The sequence below is a fragment of the Myotis lucifugus genome, unplaced genomic scaffold (genome assembly GCF_000147115.1).
Source record: "Myotis lucifugus unplaced genomic scaffold, Myoluc2.0 scaffold_163, whole genome shotgun sequence".
Taxonomy (NCBI): Eukaryota; Metazoa; Chordata; class Mammalia; order Chiroptera; family Vespertilionidae; genus Myotis; species Myotis lucifugus.
In genome coordinates, this window is record NW_005871211.1 from 1,711,952 (window position 1) to 1,733,966 (window position 22,015).

General features: G+C 39.8%; 1 protein-coding gene across 1 annotated transcript in view; it reads right to left on the reverse strand.

Annotated features, from left to right (window-relative positions):
- Positions 1 to 263: 263 nt before the first annotated feature.
- ADAMTS5 (ADAM metallopeptidase with thrombospondin type 1 motif 5) overlaps positions 264 to 22,015 on the reverse strand; it is a 48,984-nt gene continuing 27,232 nt past the window's right edge. The window contains exons 5-9 of the mRNA XM_014461927.2: positions 17,436 to 17,719; positions 15,082 to 15,265; positions 14,522 to 14,697; positions 12,117 to 12,292; positions 264 to 6,953 (exon numbers count right to left, since the gene is read on the reverse strand). Coding sequence (XP_014317413.2) covers positions 6,386 to 6,953; positions 12,117 to 12,292; positions 14,522 to 14,697; positions 15,082 to 15,265; positions 17,436 to 17,719 — 1,388 coding nt within the window. The 3' untranslated portion in view covers positions 264 to 6,385. The remainder of the gene's footprint in view (positions 6,954 to 12,116; positions 12,293 to 14,521; positions 14,698 to 15,081; positions 15,266 to 17,435; positions 17,720 to 22,015) is intronic.

Sequence of the window (22,015 nt, forward strand, 5' to 3'; positions counted from 1 at the left end):
CTTTTAATTAAATACCAACATTTTGATACTAGAAAGACTTAGGAGATGGCAGCCTGGTAAGAAGACTTGAAGCAATAGTTCCATAGTACTTAAAGACAGAGAAAGTATTACTTGTCTGTGCTGAAGTGGATGAGGGATGGTAGAAATTATAGAAAGCCTAGAACTTCCTTAAGACCTAGCTGGGTTCTACTGCTATTATAAGAATATTTAAAATAAATGGACAATAGTTTCCAGCTCTAAAACATATTATATGCAGTACATACTTTACCCTAGTTTACAGTTTACATTTATTATGCTCACTGAAACCACAAAGCCAATGTTTAATTTTACAGTTTGAAGTCACACATAGGGAAATGCTTTACAAAATAGGATATTGTTCCTCCATGAAAAATATTACAGTATAGGTCCCAAATGACTCAGTTCAAGTGCTTTACCCGAATAACAGAGCTGTTGTGGAATGCAGGCTATAGGGCACAGTAATGCTTTCAATAGTCGATTCCGGTTTGACATTTGCCAAAGCTGAAGAGACATTTTAAATGAGATCTGTCTTAGATGTCAAAGATTTTTTGCTTTTTCAACTGCATTATATTTACAGAAAGATGTCATTACTTCTGGAAAAACAGGGCTCATAAGCAGTTTGCATTTTACTGCTTATATACATGTAAATCTTCAATGTTTTATTCTATCTTGCAAGCACCTTTCAAGAATTAAAAATACTCAGCTCTACCTACTTAGATTTATTACCTGAATATATTCACAGACTTGAATACAGAAATCAAATATTTGTGCCACTGCTCACATCAAATTGAACATATTTCTACAACCTGTTTAGTTATCGGCAATCTATTTACAAAGCATGTGCATGATTTTCTCTGACAAATATGTGATACTAACATGTAAGCAGTGTTTGTCAACTCCGACATTTATGTCATGCTTAATGTATAATGCAAACACACCATCCAGAGGACTAGGCATTTCTTAGTCAAAAGTCTAGTCTCACAAAGTACACAGAGCGTGCTCTTGTCTCAATATGCTCTCGGTGTGGGGCGGAGTGTTTCTAATATGTTGTGAATTATTAAAGCAAAGACTGAGATACAGCAGCTAAGTGTTTACTATAGACGAAAAATGTTGCAAAGCTTAAACAAAGTCAGGTCAAATATACATAGACATTTGTTTGTGTCTAAGAACCAAATAAGTGTGTTGAAAAGGAATGTTTTAGACGAATTCTGATGTCTTAGTAAAGGATGAAACATGACTTCTAAAAGTCAGCTCCTCCAGCTTGCTACTCTTCAAGTTTTGATGTCACCCGAAACATCTTCGATGTACATACAGCTTGTGTCACTGTACCCTGCTGATCAGAATGACCATTAGATGCAACTCCCTTAACTTTGAGTATCAAGGTATGCCCAGCCTTGACAAAAACAGAAAAGCCAAAACAAAACTTAGTTCTTTCTTGAAAACTGAAACATCACGTAGAATAAAATAGTAACTCAGAAATACCACATTTGATAGTTGATCACTGAAGATGTTAGCACCTCGATAGAAAATTATCATTGTTTATTAGATGTGCCAAAGGAAAATGGAAAAAAAAGAGAATGCCCTGTTTTATTTCTAAATCACAGTTTTCTCACAGTGTTAGACTTGGTTCACTCTGATGTGACAGTGCCTTATAGGGAGAGGGGCCACTATTGCTTTTTCATCCACCTATGACTGTCTGCATGGACCAGTTGGAGCTATGGCACAAAGACCACAAACAGCAGACTTATTGCTAAAGTGCTAGTATATCAGGAAGGTGCAATTAACTGTGTTAGCTAGCACATACATTTCAATCCTATTCTCTTGTAAAATCAGCATCTTCTAACAAAATATGTATTTTTCCACAAAATCTGTATTGAACACCATGTCTATTTCTTTGTATTATTTCACTAATGCATGGGTTTAATTTCATTATGTTCCCATACATTAATTGACCAGAACACAATTATGAGTTATCGATTGATGTGTTTCATGATGATATAACTTGAGAAGTCATTTCTGTAGTTCCTGCTAGCAGGAAGCTCTTAGAAAGACTGCTTTTTTTTCCAGTGGACTAGTGAGTTAAGTTGATCTACTTGTTAGACAATCTAAAACGACAGGTTGTTGGTGAATGAAAAAAAATAATAGAGAAAACATCCAAGTTCCTTTTCTGCGTGTCTAAATGATAGATCACCTTGACCCAGAACTTGGTTCTATTACAGCTTTGGATCCTCATTTCTGTACTCATGGTTATTCATTTATTTTGTAGCTTTGAAATGTTAAAAATATAAGGTATTCTTATGGTCTCAAGTTTAATTATAAATAGGGTGGTAGTATTCACCAATCCTGCCAATGAGATTTCACACTCAGCCACAAACTATCAGCAAAATTTGGTCATTATCACATTCAATCTTATTTCACAAACAGTGAACTTTAAGTCATGGCACAAGTCCTGAGCTTTGTTAAATTTGGCTGCTATCCTCATCTAAACCACAACAAATGTCCCTGATAATATGGAAGGAGTCAATGGGAAAAACATTAGAGCCAGAGCTTGATCTGGTCAATTGTGTGTCCAAGGATGCTTTGCCTTATTGCTGTGACCAGACTGTGAAGTCATAGTCAGGGGTAAGCTGATGTGACCTGAGAGGTCCCTGCCTGTCCCAAGCCCTGTTATCACTCCATGAGAGACATTGGTAGGAGTAAAACGTCACCCTTTATCAAATTAGACCCCATATTTGTAGAACCAGTTAGGACTGCTAACAGTGGAGTCAATTAAATCCAATTTATTTACTCTCATCTACAGAATCTATAGATTCTAGAGACTAAGTGATATTAATTTTTAAAGCAGCAAAAGGCAATATTTGGTTTTATTATCATTGATATCACTTGGAGGTTGTGTGTATACAACTTTCATCAACAACTCTTTGTCCAGGTTTATCAGTGAAATGATAGACCTGATTCTCAACTGTGTCTCAGCTTCAGTGGGAAGCTTCCAGGTTATCTATGTACCCAAGTTTAAAACTTGGACCAAAGTTACTTAAATAAGTGTTTGTTTTTATTTTTGACTTGGAAAAATCAGTATTTATGGAACCCAAAAGACTTGTTAATATAACTACAACTAATGAACACTACTGGTCATGAAATATTAAATTAATGTTCTTAGAAAGGAAAGCTATAGTATCAGAATAAAGAGGCATGAGGAATATATACATATACACCTGTTTCACACAGAAAGCTCTCTGTAAAAAAATACAAAAGCAAACAGTGCTGTATATTATGTAAACTCACAAAGTGTACTTCATACACAAACATGAAGCATAAATTAAAAAAGAGGACAACAGCAAAACATTTTAAATATAGAATTTGCACATATTTTTGTTAAATAAGAATAAATAATTTTATCACACAAATTCACATACCAGTTGCAAAAACAATAAATTACTTTTTTTTCAGTGCTGCAACTTTGTTTGTTTGTGATTAATCCCTTAATTCTTAGTTTAATGTGATAAAACTGTTTCCACAGGAAGGCAAAGTAAATTGAATTCGTTGAATAAATTCAACCAATGCCCTTAAGTCCCTAAAAAACAAGGCAGGGCTTAATTTGACCTTTACTGTTCTAGAAGAAATAAATGCTATTTTTTTTTCTGGGCTACCTTTTATTTAATAAAACTTAATCTGGACTGTTTAGTTTATGAGTGAGGTTAAGTTCTTACTAATCTGAGCATTTTCAGACAAACTTTTTTAGGAAGCAGCCTCTAGCATCACGAATCCCAGATTCTTTATTCAATATGCAACTGCCATAAGTGAAAGGAATAGTCCTAAGTCAAACTGGACTGAACTAGGTTGTGTTATAGAGGATTTTCCCTTTGCTTATCATTCCTTATATCCATCAAACACTCAATTTATCTGACTTCAGTTTCCAGTCTATATCACTTATATCAGGAGTTTAGACATACATTCCTTAGTCAATCTATTGATACTCATGTAAAAACAAAACAACAACAAAAAATAAACACCAAAAAAATAAAATAAAGAAACTTCCTTAAAATCATGGAATAGTGGTTTATTCATTCTAAGCTTTCTAGGATTGTTCAAATCAAAAGTGTAAAAGTTCATTATTTGGGGGGAAATGAATCATTGATAAATCGTATTAAAAATCTATGAATCCAGTATAGACAAGCAGAGTAGGAGACAATCATGTTTGCTCTTCAATTATCTTTTAATGTTGCCGTCAATATACCCACAAAAGATAAAATCAAACTTTGTCAAAATTGAATTACTTGATTAAAATTATTTTGAAATTTGTAAAAAATAATGTTGGCCTCTCTAATAATTCTCTCTGCATAGTCAAATGGTCAGTGTGATTTTAATTTTTTTCCTGACTACTCTGAATAGTTTTGTTCCCTGTCCCTGATATCTGGTTGACCTCCATCAAATGTAGGTTACCTGGCTTGTATAGGCCTCATTTCTCCAACTGATAATTTATTAAGAAAATATTACCACATCTAAAGCAAAGTCAGTTTATAAAAATCCAAATGATGGCGATCAGTTTTGTAAAATAATTATTTCTTCTACCAAATAATTTCTTAAGAAAATACTTAAAACAGTGAGACCCACTGAAATGAATGTGATGTAGCAAGATGAATTACATAATTATTTTATATTAAAAATATCTTATAATAAAAATAAACTCTCATGAGCTTAAGGGAACTCAAACAATGGTCCCCTAATATCCTTATATGCAAATCTTCACAATAGGCACATTTGGTATTATTATTATACAATTTTATAAAAACAATTGGCTTTGTGATATTTCACAAAGAAAACAAAATCCAAATGAAATGAAACACTTCAGATTTTCTGAGCTATGGGGTGAAGGGATACAGTTTACTATCTAAAAAGAGATTCCTGGCATCTGATTGCAAAAATTTTCCATGTCTAACTATTAAAACTTACAACCTGTCTAGACAGGCTATGAAAATAAAAGCAACACACTTCTCAAAAATCATCATATTTCATCACTTAAACACGTACTTGTACAACCAAATGCTTTCCAATTGGGAAAAATCTTAAGTGCAATATCAGTATACTTGGATTTTTTTTTAAATGCAAGAAATTATTGCCTATATGGTGTGGAAACAGTCTTATTAATAACCACTTTTTTTTTTGCACTAGCCACATTAATGGTAATCACTTCTAGATGTAGCTAACTACCAAGTGATCTTTAATATTCCTATTAAACTAAGTCAACAAGAAGTAGAAAACCTTGACGATCTCACCCAACCTTTGAACAAAACAAATACGCAAAAACAAACACATTTTTAAAGGCTTGCTGGTAAGAGGCATACCAGTAGTGAGAGTGCTGAATGTGATTAGAAAACTCTTTGCTGGGTGTATTTCATATATATTACACATTGTGAGATACCAGATGAGAGCCACGGAAAGGGAAAGCAATTGTGAAAATATACATGGAAAATATGGTGGAGTGTGATTTTTTCCTCCTTTTAAATTCTAACAGGAGGGAACTAATTTTTAGACTCGTGAATACCAATAACATACACACACGCAAACACTATTTCTACAACCTAATGATGCAATAATTTGGCTGTCTGCCTGAAAAAAATACAGGCCATCAAATGTTTAAGCAGATGGACCCGTGTATGTATTTAAATGACTAGATACACTGAGATCCTTTTCCTTTTCGGAATTTCTAGAAGATGCTTGCCGTCAAAATGATTTTTGACTAAAATGTGATCTCCTGTTGTCTGAAAGTTTACTAAGTCTTATTAAAACAGCAGCAAGGTCTTAAATTTCCAGTAAAACATCCACAGCTCTTTCCAGAAACTGGAAGGAGTTGAAATAGCTGCAGACCTACTTTGGTCAAGCACTTTTTTTTTTTTATAGAAATATATATATATATGTACATATATATTTTTTAATAGAACCAAGTGATATAAAGTGACATACCAAGGGAGAATGTATTTACAAACAGTAAAAAGAAGCTACTGTGTATTGTGGGTGAAAATGACTACAGTGCCTTTGAAGACATTCTGTAAGAGGTAGGTGACAAGGGGGAGACTCTTGTTCTGCCTTCTTCAAATGTCGCCTGATTCTACATTCATCATGTTTGTTCATTCTCGTAGGCCCAGGGGATGTTGACCAGCTCCCGAGTTTTTTCTGTATTCCGGGGTCGCCACTGTCCCACGACATGGTGCACACCGTCGTCTGTCGCAGATTCTGCCCATAATTGGACCCCTGCTGGCAATGACTCTGAAGCGTGACCTTCTGTGCCCGAGGCGGACCTCCTGCCCACCAGGACTGATGGGCGATGACTCATCCAGTTAGCTCTGCATCAGAGCAGGCCCGCAGGCTAGCATTTCTTGAGCAGACACTGCTTAAACGCGGAAGGCCTCTGGGAGAGAAGACATCCCTTCGCTAATTTGCGGTTCCCATCCTGGCACTGCACCGTCCGGGTGTGCCAGCCCGTGTCACAGGACCGAGAGCAGGCGAGCCACGGGCCCGTCACCCACTGCAGCTGCGGGGCGTGCGAGCCCACTTTATTGCTGCCGTGGTTAGTCACAGAGTTTCCTTTCAGCGTGGACTTCTTGGGAACAAAAAAGCTGTAACGGACATCGAGTGCTTTCGTCGGGTCTGTCGCAAGAATCTGCACGATGAGAATTTCCTTGGTGGCGGCGTAGCCCATCCCGTGCAAGAAGTCGTCCCGGTGGCTCCAGCCGCTGTAGTTCATGACCGTTCCGTTGAGGTCGACGATGGTTTCCGAAGTGGAGATCATGTACTTGCCGTTGATGAGGTACTCACCGTTTTTCTTCTTCAGGGCTAAGTAGGCAGTGAATCTGGTCTGGTCTTTGGCTTTGAACTGTCGGACTTTTATGTGCGTTGCCCCTTCGGGGATCCTCACAACGTCAGTGTAACCCTTACTGGAAGCAGGAATGTCCACAGGGGAGACGGAAAGAGAGAGGGAGAGAGAAAAAGAAACAAACACTTAATAAACGGATAAACCAAAAGAGATTCTCTAAAAGTCTTACCTTAGAAAAAATCTTACCTTAGGGTAACACAAAGTTTCAATGTATTTAAGAGTTTACTTTAAAATTGGTTTCAAAAATTATTATTTTTTTGCCCTGGCTGGTGTTTCTCAGTGGTTAGAGCATCAGCCCGTGCACTGAAGTGCCTCGGGTTGGATTCTGGTCAAGGGCATGTACCTGGGTTGCAGGTTCAATCCCCAGTCCCAGCTGGGGTGTGAACAGGAGGCAACCAATCGATGTGTCTCTCTCACATCAATGTTTCTCTCTTTCTCTCCCCCTCCCTTCCACTCTCTCTAAAAATCAATGGAAAAAATACCCTCTGGTGAAGATTAACAGAAAAATAAATAAAATTTAATTTTCTTTAAAAAAATAGAATTGATGTTCACAATTAGGGTAATGTCAGGTAGTGGCTATCCTAAATGAAACCTTTAAAACCTGCCTTTGTTTTAAAAATGTATACTCACTGCACTTAAAAATTTACAAAACATAACACATCCTTATTAAATCCTGTCATCTTTACAAAGCTCCTGGATACTCTTCTGGAACAACCTGGGATAAATGTAAACACAAACTCACAAAAATCTGCCCTCAATCTCCTAGAAATCTTTAAATTAACTTGTTTACATATCAGAATCACTTGGGGATCTTTAAAAAATGTCAATCCCCAGGCCTCAGACCAGTTCAATCTCTGCCCTTCAGGACAGGACAGAGGCAGCAGTGACCTGGAGCCCCTCACGTTGTTCCAAATGTGCAGATTAGTTGGGGAATGAGTTTCACAGACTAGAGACAGGGTGGAGGCTCTGCTTCCCTTTCTACTAGAACTCTGGATTCACTGGGTGACCACTGCTTACGAGTATCATCAAAAGAAAAAAAAAGAATCTTTAATGCCTGAGCAAATTTCCCCAAATGCTTAGTGTCCATGAAGCATCCTGATAGAGTGAGTGAGGCTTTATGGTGGGGGCAAGAAAGATAGGTTGCCAAAGATCCATTATCGGTCCAGAGAAATGGGCAAAGGCATAAATGGTGCTAATCCCCATAAGCTAGTGGCAGATGCTAAGAAAGAAATGCTAATTAAGCAACAAGGAGCTATCCCAGAGAGAGGGAGTCATCTATTGTCCAAATCTTTGCCTCTATAAGTAGTTTCATAGCAAGGTGTCCCTTTGTTTTACTTTCCTAGTTATTTGAATAGAGATAAGTAAATTGCTTGTGCAGTTTGACTAATGGGTGTAAAATTTAATTATTTACTTTCAAATTCTTACTCATGTTCAGATTGTTGGGGCAACTGATTCATACACTAAAACTCCACCTGTGTTTCCCCCTGAATTTTTTTTTTCTGAATTGGAAAGGAGGCTCCTCCCCCGGGAAGCTCCCATCTCCTGGGCATCTGGTCTATAGTGACTGGCAAATAGGTGTCAGAGCTTCTGTGTTGAAGACAGAAGATGCAATGCTGATGATGCTGCTTGTCCATTCAACTTGAGCCATTATTTTTATTTTTGTAATACACTTTGGATTATACTTCATTACAGGACTTTTTTGTAGAGATGATATGTAAACCTGCAGTGGCTTCACAAAAAAAGCTAGGAGGGCTGCTGGAGATGTCTTATGTAAAAAGCATAGCAAGTGAGCATTTATTATAGCATTTGAACAATTTCACTCCAGCACTGATTTCATGGTAGTGCTGGGTTTAAAATCCAGGCCTCCTGACCCTGAATCTGTGCTCCTTACATCATCTCCCCATGCATATAACCCTTACCTCTGCCATTTGTATATTATAACAATGAAATGAAAATAAGTTCTGGTTATATTCAGATACCAGGCATGGTATAAAGGAGATAAAGAGGGAAAGGTAAGGGGATCAGGTAGGAGAGTTTGTTTGTTTTTAATCCCATTCTTTACAGCCTGTGTCATATTCATGAGAATCACTGGGAACTGTCAGCATTGCAACAGGTTTCCAAACTAAGCTCACGAGACAAGTACACGAATTAGTGCCGTGATTTCTTGGTGCCTTGGTAAAATACAATTCTCTTCGTACTCTTTCATTTTCTTTACACCGTGCTGGACATCATTTAACTTTGGACATCAAGCATCTCCCCTGGCTACCATGAATGAATGCAGTTGTTTTCATTTAACAATTGGGAAGTATGGCAGGCAGGACAAGGGACTCTGGTTTGGTGCAGGGCTAGGTCCACAGCACTCAGAACAGTGCGTGTTATAGGGGAACAGATTCATCGTCCATACTAGGCATGCTGTCATGGCAGTGACGTTCCAGTGAGGGGCAGTCAGATCCCCGGATCCTCCCCGCAAACAAAATATGTGACAGTATCTACTGATAAGAGCTGTGAAGAAACACAGAGCAGGGTAAGAAGGTAACGATGGGGATGGAGGTTTTCATTTAGGACAGCCACTACCTGGGGAGGTGACATCTGACAGACATCTACAGGGCTTCTTAGGAGAAGCATGGCTCATTAATTGGGGAAATGGGTTCCAGGCAGAGGACACAGTGCACACTCATCCGCTTGCCATGTTTGAGAAGCTTCAGGAAGTCCAGTGAGGGTGGAGCAGAGCCAGAGAAGGGGTGGTATAGAAGAGATGCAAAATGGGGCAGGGCCAAAACTTTTAGGACCTTGTAAGTTACAAAACAGTGAAATAGAATCCGTGGGAGGGTGTTGAGCCAAGGAATGTCATGGTCTGACATGTAACAAATGAAGGCTCTCCCTGCTCTGGGAGAAGAGGCTCGAAGGGCAAGGGGCCTGGAGACCCATGGGAAGACTGATGAGTTGGTCCAGGAAAGAGGCAATGATCACTGGATTGGGGTGGCAGTGATCTTGGTGGTGGTGAGGGGCAACCAAATGCTGGATATATGTTGGAAGTGGGACTGACAGGACACGCTGATGGATGAATGTGGGGTGAGAGAGAAAATGCGGAGTAAAGGATGACTTCAAGCTTTTGCACCTAAGCTGTAGAAGGATTGAGTTGGCATTTGCTGATGTGAGGAGAACTGAAAGAGGGTAGAATTAAGAGTAGGGTCATATTCCTGAAGAGGTTTGAACTTGATGAAATATTTTAATATGCATCGCCTCCCTTGATCCTCAAAGCAATAATAATTTGCAAGATAATTAGTATCATTTCCATTCTACTGTCAGGAGTTCTATAGTAAAGAAATTTAGTGTCTCTTCTAGGGTCACATGGCTAGTGAGTCACTGAGCCAGAGCTTGAGTGCAAATATTCCAGCCCCAAGATCAATGTTTATTTAATAAATCACACCAGGCCAAGATGATGTATTTGGGAGACTTAAACAGGCCATTTGTATCACATAATATCATCTTGGTCAAAGCAATCTGTAATTGGTCATGTTGCACTCCACCTATTGGCATCATGAAACTCATCTTTTTATGTTATGTCAAATATGCAGACATTGATTGTCATTACAAAAAACTTAAAACATTAAATTTAGCACTCAAAAAGTAGTTTATAAGTTTATATAGGAAGAATATATAACATATAGGACATAAGGTATATTTAAAAATATGTTATTTCTCATTTGGTTCCTGAATTTCTTTCCCTCTCTCCCTCCCTCCCTCCCTCCCTCCCTTCCTTCCTTCCTTCCTTCCTTCCTTCCTTCCTTCCTTCCTTCCTTCCTTCCTCCCTTTATTCCCTCCTTCTTTCCTTCCTTCTTATTTTCATTTGAACAAATGGCCTGTGCATCCTATGACCTAAGTTATAGTCTCTACTCTGGCATTCACCAACCATGTAAAATTGGGTAAATCCTACATTTTCAGAGTCCCAGTTCCCTCATTTTAAAGAAAAAAAAAAGGGTTAGACTTGACCATTTTTTTAATCTATTTTTTAAATTTTATTTTTAATTTATTGATTTCAGAGAGAAGAGGCAGATAGAAACATCAATGATGAGAGAGAATCATTGATTGACTGCCTCCTGCACGCCCCCTACTGGGGATTGAGCCACAACCTGGGGCATGTGCCCTTGGCCAGAATTAAACCTGGGACCCTTTAGTCCGCAGGCCGATGTTCTATCCATGACACAAACCAGCTAGGGCTAGACTTGATCATTTTTAAGGTGTCTTGCACCTTTGAAATGTATAAAAATGCAGGATATAATTAGACTTGCAGGTTTTTCAACCTAGATGGCCCAACACAATTAGAGGAATAATTATATCACCAGAAAATAGGAATAGCAATGCATATATTAATTCAGAATAAATTCTTCAGCCATACAAACTTTTTTCATATCAAAGATAATTTTTTACATGGCACACACTTGCTTTAATAAAACCTTATTGTTCATTTGTTTGCCTATCACTCTCCAGTTAAAGACAACACAGCACATACCTGAAGACAATAGGCATGCTTTCCCAATTGCACTCAGGATAAGAGTGTTCTAGTGAAGAAGAAAAACAATCCTGCATCCAGCAGACCCTTTAGCTGACTCAGCCATCCTAGCTGATAGTGTAATATTTTATGCCAGAAATTGGTACTTTAAAAACTTACATATTTAAAGCAAGAGTATAATCAAGGACCATAAGAAGAAGCAGGAAGCAGACATTACTCTTTATCGAGTCAGCTGAAACCAGGAAAGTTAAAATGGGACTGTTGTCTATACCACAGCAATTAACTTAACTTTTTCAATAAGAAATGTTTTCTCAAGAAAAATACAGCCCAACGAGAATGGGCTTGTAAAAAGGAAAGAAGAGCAGGTGAGAACGAAACCAGCCATCCTTCTCTACATTATGGTTCAGGAATGACAGACCTGCAGGATATGGCTCAAGTGCAATGTCATTGCCTTTTCTTTCAGTTTTCATACTGCAAGACCTTGACCTCATGGCCACCGCAGCTCACCTGCTTCCAGAGGCGCCATGAGTTTCCACTGGGGAGAAATTTTTTCATCTCCTCTTTTCCCTTCTCATATTCGTAATGTGTTAGAGCCCTGCTAGCCCTCCTGCCTTAGCTAGTTCATGATGTAACATGAGTCCTCCTTTATCAATTTGCAAGAGTCTAAAGCTTCATTCAATTCACATACGGGTAATTGTTCCATCACATTACCTTTTTTTGTTGAAGGTTCCAATAATCTTCGTGCAACTGGAGTTGTCTCCTCCACACACTCCACACTTGTCATACTGCAGCTTTGAGCCAATGATGCCATCACAGCCAGTCCGCACACATTTCCCCCGGACGCAGACGGAATTACTGTACGGCCTACATTCCGTTCCATCGGTCACCTGCATGGGAGAAACACGTTAGCAGTGGGCAGTACTTGTGCCCACGTACTAGATTTCTTTGGTAAAAGACCACATTCTAATTGGTGGGTTTTGAGTTTGATTGGAATAGATAGTACATTGAGAAATAAACAAAGAACCAAAAAACTATAGTTTTCAGGAGCATCTAACTGAAAAATCATTTACATGTTGGCAGAAGATCTGAGATAAGTCTCAGTTATACACTTTCTCTCTTGAGCTTAACTCCCAATGTGTTGAGACACCCAAGGTATTCATCTCCATTTCTCTATGCATATCACGTTCCCATTGTACAGCCTCTCCTTATTACCCTGAGTGAAGTGATCTTTCCACTCAGCCTGTGGGACTGTCACTTGCTTCAAGAGCAGAATATGAGCAGGAGATCTTTCTTTGTCACATAATTATTAACATAGCAGTAAATCTGAAAACCTAAACCTGGCCTCCTTCAAAACCATGTAATGGTTGGAAAACAGTCCCTGGTGTGTCAAACTGACAGATGCTGAAATTGAGACAAACAAATTAGTGTAGGAAAAGGGATCTGGGGAAGTCACTGAGAACTACTTACTAGAAGAAAATGACTATATAAAAGCCCAGCAACTGGAATAATGGCAGAATAACCAGAACAATCAGAATGACCAGAACAACCAGTGCAGCAGCCAACCAGCCTGATCTGGGCCCTGATTGCAACCCCTCCCCCCCCCCCGCCTGGCCTGGCCCCCAATCGGCCTCCAACACCCCGATCAGGGGTGGGGCTGGCTGGCCAACCACTCGCAGCCCCTCCCCCCAGCTGGCTCTGCCTCTGAACAGCCCCCAACACTCCGATTAGGGCAGGGCCAGCTGCCCAATCACCTGTGGCCCCTCCCTCCCACTGGCACAGCCCGATGGGCCCCCATAGGGGCGGTCCAGCCGGACCCCACCCATGCAGAATTCGTACACCAGGTCTCTAGTATATTCATAAAGCTAGTTATAAAATAGGATGTGCATGAACTACTTGTGGTTTGTGCATGTGAGTGTAGATAAATAACATATCATATATATATATATATATATATATATATATATATATATATAGAGAGAGAGAGAGAGAGAGAGAGAGAGAGATTTTATATTTGTGAATATACAAAAGTCTTCATACATGTGTGTGTATATACTGAAGTAGGGTATACTTCAGCAGGTTAACTGCTGTCTAGTTGGCTATATTTCCAGGTGATGTTTTTGTTTTTATTTCCCTGTACTATTTTTAAAAATGAAAATGTATTTTTTTGAAATAAAAAATATAGTTTTAAATTACATTAGTTAGACATGAACTTATTTTTCAATAATGTGTCAGAAATATCTGAAGGTCAGGTACAGAGGTGGATTTAAATGTAGCATCTGCTGTGAAGGGATGAAGAAGTACAGATTGGTAGTTTCAAAATAATCGTGGGGATGTAACATACGGCATAAGGAATATAGTCAATAACTATGTATAGTGCCAGCTGGGTACTGGAAATATCAGGGGAAACACTTTGTAAAGTATGTGATTGTCTAACCACTATGATGTATACCTGCAACTAATACAAAATAATATTAATGTAACTGTTACTGAAAAAAATTAAAAAATAATGAATGTAGCATCTGTTTGCAAATTAGATAAACAGTATTAGATAAATTGCTGCATAATATTGATTGTGAGAAGTAAAGCTGCAGTAATTTAGAAAATGTTCTTCAGTGAAAAATAAGGGATAATTCCACACTCATATATTATGTGTACAAGTAGAGGGACATTGATTCATACTAAGAGTGCAAGGCATTTAAAAGTCTAGTTCAGAGACAATAATCTTGAGGACTATCTTCATGAATCACTACCAAAATTCTTAAGTAAATGATAAAGGGATAGAAAAGCTTTCTTGCTATATAGTCCCCTTTACAAACGTGCCTTGGAAATACCAGCTGTTTTCAAGGCTATTTTGAACTTAAGGTAGCATCTGACCTGACTTGATGAGTTACCCTTTTCAAAAACAGCTTTTAAAACATGTACTGGTTCTGTTTATAAAAATTTTTTACTCATTGTATAAAGTTTGAAGATAGAAATTATAGAGATGAAAATAAAGTCCTTCTATATTTAGCCCCCCCCCCCCTCAAATAATGACTGTTTACAGTTGGTATCTGTAGGCTTCCTTCTACCAAATGATTTCCACCAATGATGCCTATTATGTCTGGACAGTTACTTACCTTTGGAGAAAACACCACATAGTAGCCGGTGCCCTTGGCCCTGCAGGTCAGCTTGCACACGTCCCCCGGCAGGACGCCGGCGTACTTGGGAACCCATTCCACAAATGTTTTGACTCCTTTGGCATCAGACTGATATCCGTTTTTGGCCTCACACTGCTCATGACGAAAAGATTTACCTAAAAAACAGACATGTCACATTATTACTCTACTGTTCCGAAACTCACATACATTCTTGTGCATTTAAATAATTTTAAGAAGAGGCTGTTTTCTTTCAGAGCCTCTTTACATACCAGTGTCGAAAGACTTTTATCTATACATGGAGTTGAAAATAGCAATTGCTTTCTTTCAACTTCCTGGATACTCAAATGTTTATAATAATAATTTAAAAAATCACTCATGTAGTTGTTACTGATTTGCACACTGGTAGAACGATGAAGTACAAGATGAATAGGCTATTTCACCAGAATAGCTAGAATAGGCTATTCTAGCCCTGTCCATTACTGTTAGAATAGGATTTGCAGGTGACACATGATGGTTGCTGACACCTGGGAGCGGCGTACCATTTGCAGGGCAGGGCATAACACTGCAGGATCGGTAGATGGCCCTCTTTCCTGTGCAGTAGCGGCCACTGTTTCTGGGTGCTGGGTTATTGCAGTGGCGATAGGCAAATTGGACTCCTCCCCCACATGAGCGGGAACACTGGCCCCAGGACCCCCAGGACCCCCAGTTGCCATGGCTTGATGTCTGAAATAGAAAACAGAAGACATGTTAACTCAGAAGGGAAAAAAACATTCAAATGTACATTTGGACATCACTTGCATATATGACGATGGACACTTCATTTAGAGTTAAATTGTCAGTGAATGTTCTGGAATTACAACGTGTTTCTGATTCTAAGCAATTCACCTTCTCTGCTTCCCCTCTCTCTGGCATTAGAGGTTCTGAGTGCATCATCCTAAGCACTTAGCCCACTGCAAGAATGACCACCTGGTTTCTCTGACCATTTTAACTGACGCATCCCGACACTGCACATTTCTGTCAATCACCCCTGAACCCCGCTTGACTTTGTATCCACTCTGATCTCGCACCTTTAACAAAAGGTATGATGCTAAAGATTTTGCATGGCACCAGTGTGGGTTCCTCACGCTTGTGTATCTGTTCTCCCTCTTTTGCACGAAAGTTCTCAGTGCCTCTGGCATCACACATCCTGTCTGTGACAGACCCTCTGCCACATGCATCCATGTACTTGACCTGGGGGTGGCTGAATTCCTAACTAGATTAGGGTCTCTGGGTTTAGAGAGGAAATGTGGCGGATATTGAGGTGCACCCACACCACATGCACACACATCCCGGGAAACAAAGAGCCCTGTCATGACACCCCAGGCCTATTACTCTGGAAACATTGCAGCAAGGAAGCTGCTACTCTAAAAGGAAGAATATTACGAACTCCTTTGTGGAGGGGACTTGTGAAGAACATCCGCGGGCTGCCTGTGTCAGGGGATCTGAGAAGGTGTTAGCCTTTGAAGATACAGGTCACATGCATATGGCAACATTCTTCTGGGGCAGCCATCTGCAACTGGCATGCTATAAGAAGTTTTAAAACATGCAACACCTGCCTATTTAGTCAGGGGTGGACTCTTTTCCCTTAGATTGTCAAATAAAACATGGCAACAGCCAACACAATAATAGCCGTCTGGTATGAGACGTGGATACAGGGAACAGGCTGACAGTTGTCAGAGGGGAGGGTGTTGGGACGGACGGGATGAAAGAAGGTGAAGGGATTAACCAAAGAACATATATGCCTAGTCCATGGACATTGACAACAGTGTGGTGAAGGCCAGATGAGGGGGGCAGGGGCTGAGTGGAGGTGGACAAAGTTGGGGGGGGATGGAGGACATCTGTAATAGTGTCAACAATGAAAAATAAATAAAATTTAAGAACAGGGAAAAAATATACCCTTTTTTTTTTTTTGGTCAGATAGAGAAAAAAATATGTTGTGCCACAGAAGTTTAGTAATTAGTGTATATGTGCCGGGAGATGAAAAAGGCTGAAAACCGCTGTTCTAGGGACTGTGGGTGAGTGTCAACAGAAACTTTGGGCCTTAAAAATGAAGGTGGCAGCCTGGCTGGCGTGGCTCAGTGGTTGAGTGTCGACCTATGAACCAGGAGGTCACGGTTCGATTCCCGGTCAGGGCATATACTCAGGTTGCGGGCTCAATCCCCAGTCTGGGGCATGCAGGAAGCAGCTGATCAATGATTCTCTCTCATCACTGATGTTTCTATTTCTCTCTCCTTCTCCCTTCCTCTCTGAAATCAATAAAAAAATATAAAACAATAAATAAAAGGGGAAGGCAACAAGAGAGTTTCCTCTTTAAAAAAATGAAGGTGTAAGTTGCTGACATAAAGGTGGACTATTGGGGGGTAGGGGAGCAGGGAGGAGTGTGTCCCTGGAGCAGGTGTGGGCTGCTTTAGCTGCTAAAGATAGATGAACTTGCTAAGCAGGGGAAGCAGGGCGATTTTGGCTCTTCCCGAGTATGTGTGAGGACCATGTGTCAGGTCTATTGCTATTTCCTTAATGAATTCAAAAAATGCCGTCTCATAACATGGCTAAGAGAAGCCTGAAAGTAAACTTCCCCACAGTGGGCCGTACTGGGTCTCAGGCAGGTAGAATCTGGGCTGCACCCTTATTTGTCACCGGACATAACCTGGCAGAGCACCTGTGGCCTGCATTTCCTCCAGTTTTTCCATGGCTGGACCTGGCTGCTGTGGTTAAAGGAGGAAGCAGGAAATAGCTCTCTCAAGAAAACACAGTTTAACTAGGAAATGAAGCCTCCTGCTGACAGCCCCACACATGTCAGGGGAACGTGCTCCAGGTCTCGGGTCTCCAGGCATCGCGTGGCAGGAAAACCACTTACCGAATAATATTTTTTCTTGGTTTTGTCCACACACTTGCCCTGCAGGCAGATCCTCCCTTTCCCACACGGGGTCCCTTCCACGGCGGGCAGCTTCTTGGTCAGACACACCATCTGGCCCTGGCGCACCACGGCGCACCAGAGGCGGGCGCAGACGTCCATGCCCGGGCACACCGAGTACTCGGGCCCGAAGGTCAGGTTGCACTGCTGGGTGGCATCGTAGGTCTGTCCCGGGAGCTCTTCGGGGCCCAGGATCTGCTTGCGAGGCAGGTCTAGCAAACAGTTACCTGAAAGAATAACCAAGATTGACCACTGCTCCGTGTGTAGGTTTTAAACTAAAGTCACGGATCTAAAGATGAAGTGCTCCAGCCCTAGCAGGTTTGGCTCAAAGGATAGAACGTCGGCCTGCAGACTGAGGGGTCCTAGGTTTGATTCTGGTCAAGGGCACATGCCCTGGTTGTGGGCTCATTCCTCATTGGGGGGGAGGGTGCAGGAGGCAGCCGATTCTCTCTCATCATTGATATTTCTATCTCTCTTTCCCTGTCCCTTTCTCTCTGAAATCAATAAAAATATATTTAAAAGATGAAGTGCTCCAGCTGATGTTGAAACATGATGCACCCACAGATCTGCAGTGTGATGCTGTTGGGAAGGGACTCCCTGGGTGTGAGGCTGGGTGCCTCCATGTAATGTATTGACTCTGGGGTATCTATAATGATAGCAGTGGCATGATTGAATAAACACAGTTTGTAATAATTAGTTGTGAAAATAGCCATTGTGCTAAGAGACTAAAAGAAACTGGATTGCCTGGCTGGCAGGCATGGCTCAGTGGTTGAGCGTCAACCTATGAACCAGGAGGTTGGGTTGTGGGCTCGATTCCCCAGTGTGGGGAGTGCAGGAGGCAGCCAATCAATGATTCTCTCTCATCATTGATGTTTCTATCTCTCTCTCTCTCCCTTCCTCTCTGAAATCAATAAAAATATATACATATTTTAAAAAAGAAACTGGGATAGATCTAGAGGAAATAAAATAATGGACATAACAGCAACAACAACATATAAACATTTACAACAGTAAGAAATAGTGTGCCCTTGGCACTCTATTTATACCCCATTGTCCACTTTCAACTTCTCTCTTCCTCATGTGCCTTCCCTTGTCCCTTCTCATTAACTCCATAAATAATAAACAAGTGGATCCCTCCTTCATTCTTGCACTCACTGAGAACAATGATAATGGGTATGATGCCCAACGTATTTGGTGAGCACCTACAATGTCCTAGTAAACATACTAGATACTGGGAAAACGGAAAAATAACCCCGATCCAGCCTTCAAGGCCTCCCAATAAAGTGAAAGAAATAGACTAAATAACGTATTTCTCCCAGACTGATAAGACTTGGAATAAAGGGCTTTCAAGAGTCACAGAATAAAGGAGGAGGGGGAGAAATCGAGAAATAATCTTCGATGATTTGGGCTGAGACCCAACTTTTACTCTTCTCCTCCCGTTTTTCCCCTTTGTGTCAGTTTTTAATGTAATTCGTATTTGTTGTTTGGCATGTGTCTGCCCCCCAACAAGTTGGTGCCCTTATTACAGAGTAATATGGGGAGTATATAGTGAGCTGGGGGTCAATAGAAGCCAGCGCTCCACGTGAATGATGCAATCTCAGAAGCTGGAACCTACCTGCAACACGCTTCCCTAAGAATCCCTGCTCAGGGAGTAATATCATTAATGATCTCCCATGATTTGGGTGCATGCACATTACTCACCATTTTCTGTATTTTTTTATTTACTTGATTTTAGAATTTACTTACTGATGATTAAGAGCACTAAAAATAACAAAGATTTCTTACACATTTACACTATTCTCAGCTACTTAAATGTATTAGTTTATTTAATCCTCATAAGAACTCTGCCAAACAGACTCTACTGTCTCCTCATCATTTACCAACTTACTTCTGCTTTGCATGTGGATGGATTTTTCTGATTTTATTGCTGAAGGGCAAGCACAGGTAGGGATCCTTTAAATGGTGGGTATTGTGCCTCCTGGTAGAAACACCAGGTCTAAAGTCTAACTCTGGCAAAACACTAAGGGCTGAGTGTTCTTGGCCAACTTAGTTAACCTCTCCCTAATTTATTTTCAAGCTCTGTGAAATGTTTCTCTTTTCACTGTGACACCGTAAGGGTAAAATTAGCTACAAGAGATATAAGAGGCCACCAGAAAAATACAAAACAATGGTAGTTGCTATCATGTCCAGCATATGTAACAACCATTTAGATATATTCGAGTTATTCTTTTTGTTCAACAAAATAGAGATATTTAAATCCTACTTTCCACCGAGAAATTAAATACTCAGCACATTCTAAATATACTGCAAATGTTTTTACAACTACTACACTCACATTTCTTCAAAGTGAATACCTTAGAATGTGTCAATCTGTGATGGAGGCATTATATGAAAATGAATAAAGAGCAAAGTTCCTATTTAACTTCTGGGCCAGAATGTTTGAAGAGGTAAAACTTCTTAAGGCAAGCCAGAAAAAGCATTAAAAAAGAAGTACCCAGCCAAAGAGAACTTGGGGAGAAAAACATCAAGTTAAAAGAAAAACATCAACATCAAGTCAATAGGAAAGAATGATAGTAAAACCCCACGAAGCTTTGTTTAGGAGACGGAGGAAGATTGGGCCCTTTGGAACCCCCTGGAAAGCCTATCTTCATTGCTACATAGAAAGAGCATTGTGTAAACCAGGAAAAGCTCAACAGATTGCTGATGTTAGGAGAATGTCCACGGATCTCTGAGACAGCAAGAATGCTTTCCAATTCTTCAAAAGTACTGCTTTAAAAAAAACATTTTAATTTTACTAAAAAGCACAGACCATAAGACTGGGTAACTAAATATTAGCTGGGAAGTCTTTACATGTGTGGGTGCCTGTGGCAATGGTCTACCTGGTATGGCTCCAGCCAAAATAACTCCCCACCTCTCTGTGGACATGCAGTCACCGACATCCTTTATACCTCACTGGTAGATGATGAGTGAAAAGAAATGTATAATGCAAACAGTTTGAAATCAGCTTACACAAAGGCAAGTTCAAGAGGTGACATCTCTTTATAACGCTTAATACCAAAGGATGAATTTTGAAAATGAACAACACATTTGTTTTGCTATGAAAAAGTTGGTATCTCTGCTGCATGGTTTTCAGGTAGAGGTCACCGGGGGATGACCTTTACTTGCTTAAAGTGACTTATTTCAGAATTGCCATTAATGTATTACTCTGATGTTCTCAACATTAGGATTTGATGCTGCATTCCTTTCTTTTTACTCTGAAATGTACAGTCTGTCGATTTCATCTATTTGTTGAATTAGATCCTTTAGCTATAAAATAGGTACAGGAATCTCTACCAAATGGTAGACTGTGCCACAGAACAATACAAAATAAAAAGCCTTATTCTGAATCTCACAGTACAAATATTTAAAATCTCAGTAATAGTGGATTGGATATAGATTTTCCATCTTAATAATTGTGTACGTTTTGGGGGAGGGGTGAAAGAGGAATTGATCAAACTTTTAGTATCATTCATGTTAACCTCTAAAAGCATTCAGTCTACTGTTGACTTTTCTTGCTCATTTTTACTTTTATTCTCAGCCACTTTTTTACATTTACTTAATGCATTTTTTAATTTACCTTTGTCTGAAATCCTATCTGGGCTTGGCTGCCCACATTAGGTCTGTTTGCTGTGTTCCACAAACTGCCAAGTTGCTTTTTCCTTTCTCCCTCCTTTTTCTCCCTCCCTCTTTTCTTTCTTTCTTTTGTTTTAACATTTGGTGCATATAAATGATGGTTTCTAAAAGGTATATGAATGTCGAATCATTATATTGTGCACCTGAAACTAACATGATATTGTATAGCAACTATATTTAAATTAAAAAAAGAGCCTAGCCTGACTGGTGTAGCTCAGTGGTTTAATGCTGACCCATGAACCAATAAGTCACTGGTTCCATTCCTGGTCAGGGGTCAGGGCACATGCCCAGGTTTCTCTCAATCTCCAGTAGGAGGCATGCGGGAGGCAGCCCATTGATGATGTTTCTCTTTCATCACTTTTTGTATCTCTCTTTCCCTGCCTCTCTAAAATCAATAAAAACATTTTTAAAAAAAGAACTTAGAAACAAACAAAAAAATAACAGGATATAAGTACAGAGGCACTAGATATTAAAAACATAATGAGGATGTTATAAACAACTTTATGCCAATACATTTGGATCGAGATGAAAAGAAATTGAGCATTAAGATCATATTACTAGCTTTATCGTCTATATTTACAAGGGATTTCTGCAATTGATTTTTCTAATACCATTTTATCTCCAAAAGTCTGTGGTTCAGTAAGTGACTGTAAATGAGATCTTCAAATATGCTCCAGGTTAATGTTTCAAAGCTGTCTATCGGTTTTCCTGGGCAGCCTGTGTCATGGGTGTAGTACTTGAGCTGTGGCTACTAGTACTTAGGTGGCGGCCTTTCTCATCACCTGGCCCTGAGACTTAGGGATACAGTGGGGGTTGAGCTATTGTTTCTGGCTTCAAGGTTACAGAGCATT